The sequence below is a fragment of the Bos indicus genome, chromosome 8 (genome assembly GCF_029378745.1).
Source record: "Bos indicus isolate NIAB-ARS_2022 breed Sahiwal x Tharparkar chromosome 8, NIAB-ARS_B.indTharparkar_mat_pri_1.0, whole genome shotgun sequence".
NCBI classification, from domain to species: domain Eukaryota; kingdom Metazoa; phylum Chordata; class Mammalia; order Artiodactyla; family Bovidae; genus Bos; species Bos indicus.
Window position 1 is genome coordinate 27560278 of NC_091767.1, and position 11896 is coordinate 27572173.

General features: G+C 39.5%; 1 protein-coding gene across 9 annotated transcripts in view; it reads left to right on the forward strand.

Annotated features, from left to right (window-relative positions):
- The window catches only part of BNC2 (basonuclin zinc finger protein 2), a 478719-nt gene that overhangs the window by 149137 nt on the left and 317686 nt on the right, over positions 1-11896 (forward strand). For 7 of the 9 annotated variants that reach the window (XM_070794509.1, XM_019965901.2, XM_070794504.1 and 4 more), the window contains exon 2: positions 6945-7145. The exons of the other annotated variants lie outside the window; for them this stretch is intronic. In XM_070794509.1, coding sequence (XP_070650610.1) covers positions 6945-7145 — 201 coding nt within the window. The remainder of the gene's footprint in view (positions 1-6944; positions 7146-11896) is intronic. 9 annotated transcript variants of the gene reach the window in all.

An 11896-nucleotide genomic window follows, 5' to 3' on the forward strand; every position in this document is an offset into this window, starting at 1 on the left:
GTTTCTATATGTTGAAATGCCCAGTCCAGGCTGCCAGAGCCATCTGGTGAGGCTGTGGTTGTATATAGGACATAACATGTACAGTTTTAACACAGACTCATAGAGCAGAGAGGGGCCAGTGATTGAGACTGGCAATCCAAGGGGGCAGACTATTTTTTTTCTCTTCCTTCATTTGAATCTGTAAAGATCTTGAACTGCATTTTGAATTAGTTAATCCATGAGCTGTTAACCCAAATTTATGTCCCAAGTTTTTAGAGAATAAGTAATAAGATTGTTGTCTCCAAAGAGAAAGATTTATTGAAGAATACAGGTGCATAGTTCAGTACATTCATAAGGAGCAGACACAGGGTTAGAGTCAGTAGTTGGCAGACATGCTTCATCATTTAAATCTAAATTTAAAGGCAACTGCATTCAAGTTTACTTAGATCTTCCAGTAAATTAATACACGAATGAGAATCTGAAAAAAGTTTTCTGATTTCCTCAAAATTTAAATGCAGAAATCCAGGGCTTCCCTTGTGACTCAGCTGGTAAAGAATCCACATGCAATGCAGGAGACCTGGGTTTGATCCCTGGGTTGGGAAGATCCCCTGGAGAAGGGAAAGGCTACCCACTCCAGTATTCTGGCCTGGAGAATTCCATGGGGTCGCAAAGAGTCAGACGCGACTGAGCGACTTATTAAAAAAAAAGAAATCCAACTGTTAGAATCCAAAATGTTTCTTCATGATCATCAGACTTCTGTAGAGCCCTTGGCTGTTGAAAGAGAGGTACTTCAATTCTTACAAGGCTGGTAATGGGAGGAAATTAGGAGCCAGTGGAGCTGAGAGATGTAGGTGTGATAGATGATCTTATTTGTGAGGATGGGCCTCTCCAAGTGTAGTGAAGTGAAGTTGCTCACTCCGTGTCTGACTCTTTGTGACCCCATAGACTATAGCCTACCAGGCTCCTCTGTCTATGGCATTTTCCAGATATGTTCATATCCAAACTCCCAGTGGCTCACATAGTAAAGAATCTGCCTGCAGTGCAGGAGCCTCGGGTTTGATCCTTGGGTTGGGAAGATCTCTTGGAGAAAGGAATGGCAACCCACTCCAGTATCCCTGCCTGGAGATTTGCATGGACAGAAGAGCCTATCAGGGTACAGCCTATGGGTTCGCAAAGAGTCAGACACGACTGAGCAACTAACATACCTTATGAGCTCCTTTTTAATCTTCTTCCCACCTTCCTTTCCCCCGTAGCATGCAGGCAGAGTAATAGTTCATCTTTTCTCTGTGTGTGTGTTTTTTTTAGAGGAGGGTGAATTTTCACTGTCCTCCCATCAAATGACCTATGTGACTCAAGAGAAAACAGGCAGCTTAGATTATGATATAATTATTCACAAAGGGAAAACCTCAGTGGAAATTATTGTTTTTACGTTTTCTCTATTCTTGATAATGAATCAAAAAATTTTCCCCCTTAGCCTCACACAGAAAATGAAACTCACAATAAGGTAGGGATGGCAGGTCTCACAGGGGAAAAAGGTTGCTGTCAACTTTTTTTCTCCAGAATATGGAAATTTGGGTGGATTATCTGTTCAGAGGGGGTTTCCTTTATTAATTCTTTTTCCTTTTTTTCACTTAAGACATCTGTTAACATTTCACACAGCCCAACAGATGTTGCAAAGCAAGTCCCATACTTTGTTTTCAGGAAAAATGACATTTCCTCAATTGGTTACCCCCACCTCTGTGACTGGTCCCAGCCTGCTGCTTCTGCATAATTTGCATATATTAAGTTATATACGTTAATGCTATACGAATTTGTAGCTTCAGCATTCTTTTTATACTCTGAAGTCTGATTTGATTAGAAACTAGTTTACCCGTTGAGGGTTGAGCGGTCATAACATTTTAAAAATCTCCTTTGAGAAGAGCAGCCTAATTTTGCAGATAGGTTTGGATAGCCAATAACTTAAGAATTTTTTTTCTCTATAAAATAAGTGAAGTACAAAAGCTTGAGTTGTTTTACCACGAGGAAGTGCTGATTGTCATGCGATGTGGAGCGTCATTTTTATTATTTTGGCAAGAACAGGACAGTTTTGTCTTGACAAGCCATTAGATGAATACCAGTGTGTGTCACATGAAAAACCACTGATCTTTAACCCAGCTCTGTACTTAACCAAGCCTTGAAAATGAATAGTGCATAAAAGAAGAGCAAAGGCCAGTTTACTGTCATTACAGATTACAGAATCTGTTAACAGCTGCTGAACTGAACCCAGGGAATTACAGGTATTGTTCCATGAACCAGCGGAAGTCCTAGAGATGCTTGTTAAACTGTGTCTATAAATCGTACATTTATTTGATATTTGCCTAGGATTTACATTGCTGGAAACATAGCTGAAAAAAGGAAAATCCTTGAGTACTTTCTCTGTGTACTAAATGCATGCCTTTATCACAAAACCACATATATTTACATAGAACTGTCTCAGTGATACTTCCTTACCTTCACTTATGGAACTTATTTTAAGAAAGCAATGTGTTTTCAAAGAAATTAATAATGAACATTAAAAAGAAAACAAACAGTATCCCCCCCTCAAAAAAAAATCACACATACAAACATACAAAACAAAATCCTTAGCTCATTTGTTTCTTCAAGGTGTTCATTGTGGCTAATATTTGTTACCAACTTGTGATTTTTTTTTTTTAATGGAGGGAAAAATCTAACCCATCTCAATACCCAAATATTGAAAAGATCAGTAACATTTAAAATAGTCGGTTGTGGGAATTATTGCTTACAGAGCTAACAAGAGAAAGAACACACTTTCTAACTCTGCTGGTGGAATTGCATTGTGCCTCCCTGTAGTCTTGTTATCCCACACTAACTGAAATGCAAATTCTTTGTAACTAATTGGATCTCATTGAGGGTACATGCACAGTATGTAGTTATATGCAAAAAGGTTTTAAAAACTAAAATTTCTTTGTAATTACAACTTTTGATTACTATCTGAAATATTGGTATCTATAGTATAGGTTTAGAGTATATATATATTTAATTTTTTTATAGATTACTCAAAAACATGAGCTATGAGATACTTGGTAAATGCCAGCTCAGAAGTTAGGGGGCAAATGTTTGTTTACAGGAATCTGTAAGTTGGATTTTATTAAAGTCTTGTGAGAATGAAGAATTTTTTTTTTTTTGAAGTTTAGGATTTAGTATCTTAGAGCCAATACAATGAAGTCATGCTTATGTATAACCCTTTTGTTGGAAGATTTTAAATGTGAAAACATCTTAAACATAAGAAATCACTTCCAAAAACTATTGTCCTTTTGTTTTTTTCTTCAGTTCTCCGGTTTACTTTAATATTGTAAATTGCATCTGAGTTTCTTACTTTCGTGTAAGTGTATTTCCGCTGCATGTTGTGATGAGGTGGAGATATTCACATTCTCACAGTGTCTTTACTAACTTGGGTGCCATTTAGACCTAATTGGTGTATTTCTTCCCATGGTTTGTCTCTCACTCTCAGTAAGAGTGGGAAAGCCAACATACAGCCTTTCGTATTTGTGAGTCTTTCAGTGGAAATACATGGATCAGGACAGCAGAAACCTGTGTAAGTGATGCCTGCCTCTACTCCCCTAGTTTTAAGTAATTTTAATACAAATGATTCTAGACAGTTATTTTACAATCTGCAAACTATATAGCCAGTAGACAAACGCAAAAGTCATGTTTGTGCATTGTGGGTGTGTATTTTTTTGTACCTCTGTCCTGATAGGTGTCCTGCTTGCTAGACAAAAGATTATCCTAGAACTGGGGACTCTGCATGCTGTGTTTCTATGTGGAAGTACGTGGCAAGTTCCAATCAAGCATTTTGGAGGTTTCTAGAGGAGTCAAATTTATATTTTGAGGACTTGATTTAAAAATGATCGTTTGAAACTTAAAATCTGCAAAGCACAGTATGTGTTTATGCCTAAGGTTTTTGTTTTCGTTTTACCTGTTCATTCACTTCTTGGCAAGTCAGGGTTAATTGTTACCTCTTATCCTATGAAAGCTTGTCTTCTTTGTAGACTGTTCTTATAAACAAGTTAAAATTTTGTTTGATCAAATCCATTTAGCAGGTGCAGAATTGCATGATAGATTTTTAGTAAAAAAAAAAAATCTTAGATAACCTGGTGCTTTTGAGGCGTGTGCCTTGGCAGTAGTTACATGCCAGGTACTAGTTCCGTACACTGTAGACTTGTTTCATGTAGGGCAACCCAAGCTTTGCCCTCTGAAAGAGCTCAGCCTGCCTAGGCTGGGTAGCATTTTGTCAGCCGGGCAGACCAGATTTGGATGTATTAGCTAGTCAGCCTAATAACCCTGTACAGACTGTATTGATTTTCTAGGAGAGAGTTTATGAACTAAATAAACTTGGGGTTGGTGTCTTAATAAACTGCTTCTCTCAGTCTGTCACATTTAGTTACAGAGTTGTGCAGTTTAGGGGGAAAAAAGGCTAATTCTGTTACAGATTGTTCACAGCAGGGTCTCCAAATTAGCCCTTTGTTTTGTAATGCCACCTTGCTTGGGCTCGCTTTGAGCACATTTCTCAGTTTTGCCCTAATGAGTTGCAACACTGATAATGTGGCTGATGATCTTTCATTGATTTCACTATCACTTGCTTGTCTGGTAATTGATCCGTTGCTGAGCCTCTAGTTAATTATATCGGCTTTGACATGGCCCGGTCCATGGGGAATTTCAAGTCTTGCAGAATAACAGTTTTAATAAAAGAGTCTATTACTGCAGGTGCTTGCTGCTGCATGCCAGTTGATTTTTGTGTTGTTAGAGAGAGTGTGTGTGTGTGTGTGTGTGTGTGTGTGGTTGGTGGGGAGGGGGATACTTGGGAAAGGAGAGGACCATAGGACTGGAAGAAACGAGGGGTGGGGGCTGGAAAAAGAAGAAGAGGGAGTGAAGGAGAGAGGAAGGAAGGAGGGGGAGCCGAGAGGGTGAGAGCAGGAGAGCCAGAGGCAGGCGAGAGAGAGCACACAGGCAAAGCGATACAACAGAGCCTGCAAGGAGCGAGGAGGAAGCTTGCTATTGACAGTGTCCTTAAGCCTCCCACAAATAACAGCCATTAGTGGGAAGGTCAGGAGCTGAGCAGGCAGCTTGACTGAGGCACTGAGTGCCACTTCAGAAATCAAGAGGCTAGCAAATTTTAGAGGGAGTTTAAGTGGGTAATAGCTAGCTGTAAAGGTACAGTCACTGTTGACAATTGACTCATAGGGTTTTTCTGCCTTCCCCCCTCCAGAATATTTTTATTGACCACAGGTGGACTTAATATATTTTAAGGCAACAATTCTTCAGGTTCTTGTTTGTTTCTCTTCAGATATTGAATTTGCTGCTTTTGAGACTTTTTTGTGCTTAATGGTGGTGAACCGGAGGGAAGTTTAACAGAAAAGCTTTCAGGAGATGGCGGTTCTAGAGGGGAAGGCACATTTGTGTCAACATACTGCACGTTTTCTCATCTTTTCTCATTGTCCACTAATGACACCGAGCTGCCATTGAAGCTCTTTTCTGTTTTTTTTTTGTTGTTTCAGAGAGTAAGGTTTATTGTTATTCTTGAGTTAAGAAGGAGCAAGGAGAGTGGTACATTTGTCCTCAGTATTTGTAGGTGGTTGAAGATTAATGTGCCTTACATTTTAAGTTTAGGAAGGATGGCTTTTTCCTGCTGACTACTTTTATGAGACGACATGAATTTAGCTTTCCATTTTGGAGTTACTGTTTACGTACAGTGCATTTTGTTCAGTTCTGCTTTTCCATAAATAAGGTAGATAAATACGATCTAATAAATAGATGTTTTGTTTTAAACTGGGTTTAATTAAAAATACAACATGCTATCGAGGTTATATTTCATCAGGCTGGAAAATGTTATAGAATTTTCTATAGAGATCTTGAATGAAAAGTGGAATTTTTATATTCATTACTTTTTGCCTGAAATGGGACAGGCTTTTTTTCTTCATCTTTTTCTTTTTTATGATTTGAAAGGATATTGTAGAAGCTTCATCCAGGAACTTTAACAAAGGATTTTTTTTTCTACTTATTGAGCTTTAAGAAAAGGTACACTTTTTTCCTTTTCCATTCAGTTTCTTATTGTTTAACATCCAATTGAGTAATTAATGCCCCGAGGGAACTGTATAATAAATAGTGTGTATTTATTTTGCAAATGTTTATTGTGCATCTTCTATGTTCAAAAACCTGCTAGGTTTATGTATATACTTTTTAGAGTGTAAGGTCACATCACTATGTATATTATTTTCTCCAGGAGTTTATATGTGATTATAAATAGCCCAGCACATACTATTTCTTTTAGGAGCTAACATTTAGACAACACCTAAGCCAACTTCACATTCTCTTACAGCTGAGTATTTGTCTTTCTTCCAGTGTAATTCGAGGGAAAAAATGTTTTCAAGCCTGGTAGTTTACAAATGTTAAAGCAAAGACTAATGTCAGATACTGCATGCTATACCCGAAAGCATTGTTGGGAAAAATTCCCTGGGAAGGGCCCCAGCCTCTCCTTGCCCTGTGGACCATCCCTGATCTCGGTGCTGCTTGGAGTGTGCATGTGTGTATCTCTCCGTGTGTCTGGAGAGGGGTTAGTGCAGGGTGTCATTCGGTGCCTGACAGTGGAACAGTGCAGTTGACTCTCAGCTCTTCTATCCAATGACATGCAGTGGCTGAGAGTTTGAAGCTGATGGTTGGGTCTCCAGTGCTGCCTGCACACCTGACAGGCAGCTGTTAAACCGAGCGAAGGCAAGCTCAGGGAGTCACAATCTATGCATAAATGATAGGGGTGTCTGTGTAGAAGGTGCAAAAGAAGCTCTGACCCCCCTCCCTCCCCCAAATCTCCCCCTTCCCAAATGAAATGCACAGTTCAGCCAGCTTCTTAACTACACTACACTCCTGCTACTGGCTGCCAAGAGGCTCAAAAATCCACCTTCACTTTTCAGTCAGAAGAGGCAGAAGTGGATGTGAGAGAAAGAGAGACACAGAGAGACAGAGAGCCAAAGAGGGCAAGAGACTTGACTTTAAGAGACTCCTGTACTGACAACTCCATGCAGTTCGGAACCAGAACGACTCCAGCTGAACCAGGGTTCATGGGAACATGGCAAAACGCTGATACTAACCTCTTGTTCAGAATGTCCCAACAGGTAAGTTACTTTTTTTTTTTTTTTTAAAGGAAACCTTGAATTGTTATGTGTACTTTTGTTTCTGGTATTTTCCTTTCTAAACATTTTTGAAATCCTGATCACTTCGTAGTTTGGGCTCTGTTTTGTCATAACTGTTACTGGAACGAGCAGGGTTACTTCTCGGCTTCCCTAAGGGCTCCTTAAAAGAAAAGGGGGAAAGGATACTGAAGTAAAAGAAAGGAAAGGCATTTGTGGCAAAGTTTCACAGTCCAGCCAGGGTCAGGGGAAGACTTCATTTATTTCTTTGTTTTCTGTTAATAATAATAAAAAGCCACCCCCCGCCCCAAACCCCCACCCAGGACATGTTATCTATCTGCATTAATCACTTCATCCAAGTGGCTGCTATCTCAAGAGTAAGGTTTGCCAACCCCACGGCCATGAAATATAGGGGCCCCTAGGCCCTGCCCGACGGACTTCCCCGGGCTAGAAGCGGCTTGACTCCGACCCCGGCCGGGGAGAGGAGGCTGCGTGGGAGCCGCTGGCAGCGCCGCCGAGGGGCGCGGGTGGAGGCGGCGTGCGTGACGGGCTGAGCCGCTGGCCGGTCCCAGCTCCTCCGCCGCTGCCGCCGCCGCTGCCTCTTGCGCGCTGGCCCTGCGCTCCCGCCGCTCCCGCTCGGCTCCCGCCCGCTCGCCCACCCGCCGGCCGGTGCACTCACACTTCGGCAGCCTTGGCGTCCTCCCCAGAGCCGTCCTCGGGCCGCCTGGCTGCGCCGCCGCTGGCTCTGCGGGGAGGGTCGACGTGTCCGCCCAAGGCCGCCGGCTGCTGCTCGTTAATCAGCGGAGCCCGCGGCTCATACCGTGTACCGTGCGCTTGGTGGTACCTACGCGCCCCGCGCGCCTGGCTCCTCTTGCACAATCGCTGGCTCTGCGGCTCCGAGGGGGAGCGAGGGGGAGAGGAAGCGAAGGGAAACAACCCAGAAACTTTCATCTTGGACTGTGCTCAAGCGAGGGAGGGAAGTTCCCTGGTGCCTCCCTCCCAGACACGTCTTTGCTTTTCAAAAGCCTCCATCAGACCCACACAAAGCAAGAGTTAGTATGATATTAGCCTCCGCACGGCACGAAAGTGTGACTGTACACTGGGATTTTAAGCAGATGGAGGTTGTTAGGAAATGGGTATTGCTTCTCTCTCTCTCTCTCAAAAAAAAAAAAAAAATACTTCAATTACTTTCTTTTATGGAAACCTACTTTGTTTGTAAGGAGTTCATGAGAACTAAATACTTTTATTGAGTTAATTTGATTTTTAAAGTGTTGGTGAAGAAGGAAATAAACCAGTTTACCAGACTGGAGACTACCACAAGTTTAGAAATACATCTGCGAAAGGTAGTACAGAGAGCCAGGGTTTTGTAGCCTTTAGCTAGGGAACAGTTGTATCACACAGTTCTAGATAGGATAAATGCGTTTGAATAAGGTGTATTTTGACATATCCTGTAGAGGGACCCTGATTACTGCTGATACAGTAAGCTGGGATTTAAATGCAATCAACACAAGCCCAATAAGCAACTCTTTATGTGCAATTTCCCATTCTTGCAAGTTAAAAAGTTCATTTCCTCTCAGAGATATTCTTTGGCTTGCCACTGCCGGGTGCTTTGAGAGGTGTGTTTCTGAGGCACATCCCTGCCTGGGTGACTCTCTTCGTGGTTGGAACACAGAGTATGTTTTCACTGACCTTAGGACCAAATAACTTGTTCTCTACTTTAAAAATTAGATATCATCTTCAGGGTTTTCTTGTTACTGGAGGTCGTGGTCTGTGTATGTGTGCGTGTGTGTGTTTTGAAAGGGGAAGTTGGTTTAAGTCTCCCTCTAGCTAGAAAAGAGTTAATAAAACCAGATAGAGATAATGATCAATTGATAAATGGCTATTGAACCACATAGATGGTGTTAGATTGCTTCTTTGGCACTAGCCCATTTCCAAGTAGATTTGAATCTAAGGAGATTTTAAGTTGTGCAAAGCGTTTTAGCTAAAAAACAAATAAAAGTAAATTACATAAACGGTGGATCAAAATTGGAAAAATAATTTGAAATTGCTCAGACAGAGAAATTGTGCAGCTAAACCATTATGATGTCTTTGATCCAGCTGTTTCACTCTCTGGATGTATAAAAATCTCTTCTGTGTGTACCTGTGTTTATATACGTGTGAAAGTGAGCATCAGTGACTATGGAAAGAGTAGAAATATAGGGAAATAATTTATGCTTTATGGCTGCTGTATGAGGTAATGTTAATTATACTATTTACTAAACAGTACAATGAAAGGAGAAAATCACAATTTTAAAAAGTGTAGTTATTTTATTTTATATGTTTTCTTTATTTTTTGGTTTTGATGTAGTTGGCAACTCCCTCTTTTTTCTTCCTGTCATGGTTATTAAATGCTTAGCTCCTCTGCATTTTTGGAAGGCATCTAAAGAGGGTATAAGTTTACATGTTTTTTTTTCCTCCTTCAGGATGATGTTTTAGTTTGTATAAATATTGTGTAAACTTAAATTGAAACTATGTGTAAATCCTAAAATGTGTACTGTACATGTTCAATATACATGTTTATTTTCCTGACCTATAGTTCATCAGCAATGCTGATTCAGTGTGTGTGTGTACATGTGTGTAGGTGCCAATGTAAGGAAAGACACTTATTGACATGATCTCTCTCGAAGCCAACAGTTTCAAGGAATACTAGTCTCTATTACACATTAAGCCAGTTTTTGTCTTACTACAGGTAAAAGTTTGTCCAGTTAAAGCTGCAGAATTTTATATTTCTAAGGCCTAGAGATATTTTTCCTGTATTAAGATTATTTTAATTTCTAAGGAAAAAAAATGGACTTAGTTCATGAAGTGAATATTTGGGGCATTTTTTTGTTTCAAAGTTATCTGTAATAAGATAAAAACTGAGAGATTGACCTGATCATTTCTTTAAATATTAGAAAAGCCTGACTAGCCAGTTTCAAAACTGAACTATAGAGAATTCACAATCCGTATTATTTAACTACAGCAAAACTTAAAGTGGGAGATAGCTCATAAATACTGAAATTTAATATTCTAGCGTTGTGTCTTCTATGGGTAATTTAGGAAGTAGGGATATAAAAATCTTTGTCTTTTGTTTTGTATGAGCCAAGTTAGATCTGCTTATATGTAAATATTTCAGTCTGTCTAATTCTAACAAAAAGATGCCACAATCTGAAGCCAATTTAGATTTGGTGGAACTAAGTCTATTCCCCTAAAGTTCAAGATATGACAATTTGACTGCATTTTCTTGCCTCTATATTTTTCTTCCATATTTTAGTATGATTTTTTTTCAAAAGGGATAATATTTTCCCATACAGACAAATACTTGATAACCTTGAAGGGCATGACTCTTAACTTCTCTAAAGGGAGTTCTTCTTTGGGTCACTTTGATCAGTGACAGGTCGAGAATAACCAGAAACTCTTTGCTCATCTTTTCTGTTCATCTCCTAGAGTCCAGAATGTTGTTTTGCCCATTTTAACCTCACAAGGTATTGTTAAAAGCAGAAAATAAGGTCTGCTTTTGGAAATCGTGTTGTTTTAAACCAGGCTTTAAATGATGATTTTTTTTCCATTTTTGTAAATACTTTGTTCATGTGAGAGAATAGCAATTAAAATTGTTTGTACTCCCTCAAGGGATGCAGTAGTCTAATAATATATTTTGAAATCTTCTCAGAAATAAAACTGTAACAGGTAAAGGGCTAGAGCTTATGCTTTACACATTACTAGAGGCATTTACCTTTTATTATTGGTGAGGTATATTTAACCTGTTTCAAATAAAATGTGAATCCCTTAATAAGGTCTCTTTTCAGACACGAGTGAAATACTAAGTTAGAATTATAAATGACTCTGTGCATCATTATGTAGTAATTTAGGATTCACCCAATGATGTAACAAAATTAACAACATAATTTCATTGTGAAACTGTGTCTTGTTAAAGAACAACTGTCTGACATTCTCCTACAGTTGCTTTATTTAACTTCATGCAAATATTATTAGTAGTGACATTTTTCTATTGTGCATTAGATTCTCTCATTAGCATGATGTGTTAGTTATCACCAGAGAAATCGTTTCCTAGATAGGTGAGGGGCAAACCAAGAAAGCTAAAAATTAAATCAGTGATTTACATTAATACCAGAGCGTCTGCTCACCAGAGATAGGACAGAATCAAGCAAACTTTCTCACTAATATAAAATCTAGCCCATTTCAGAGAAATGCTAAATAAAATATATTGTCAGAAACATATAACAACATTGCTGGCATCCATTTAAAAGCAGGTTCGATATGCATTTTCCTCCCAGTAGTCTTTTAGTTCTTTCTATTCATATAGGCAAGCACAGTTTCCGTTGGTTGAATCTATATATTTAAGTGGAAATGGTGATTTTGTCTGACTTCCTACCTTCCCCCCCCCCCCAAATAATTTGAATGTTTATGCACTAACAGTTTAAAAGGCACATAGGCAGTGTTTCTTACAAGTCAGATGCCTAATTGTATATCGTGGTTTGATTCTTCTTTCTAGTTCATAGCATGTATTTTATTCTTAACTCTATCCCCCTCATGCAGCTGTCCCTTTTAACAGAGGATGTATATTCTTATTTAACCAGAGCCCGGAGTAAAGCAGTTGATAGTTAATGGTCTTTGAAAATGACTTTCACTGCCAGGCATCAGCCATCTCTAGGTTTCTGCACTTTTCCTCCTCCCTTTTTACTCCCCTTCTTACAGTT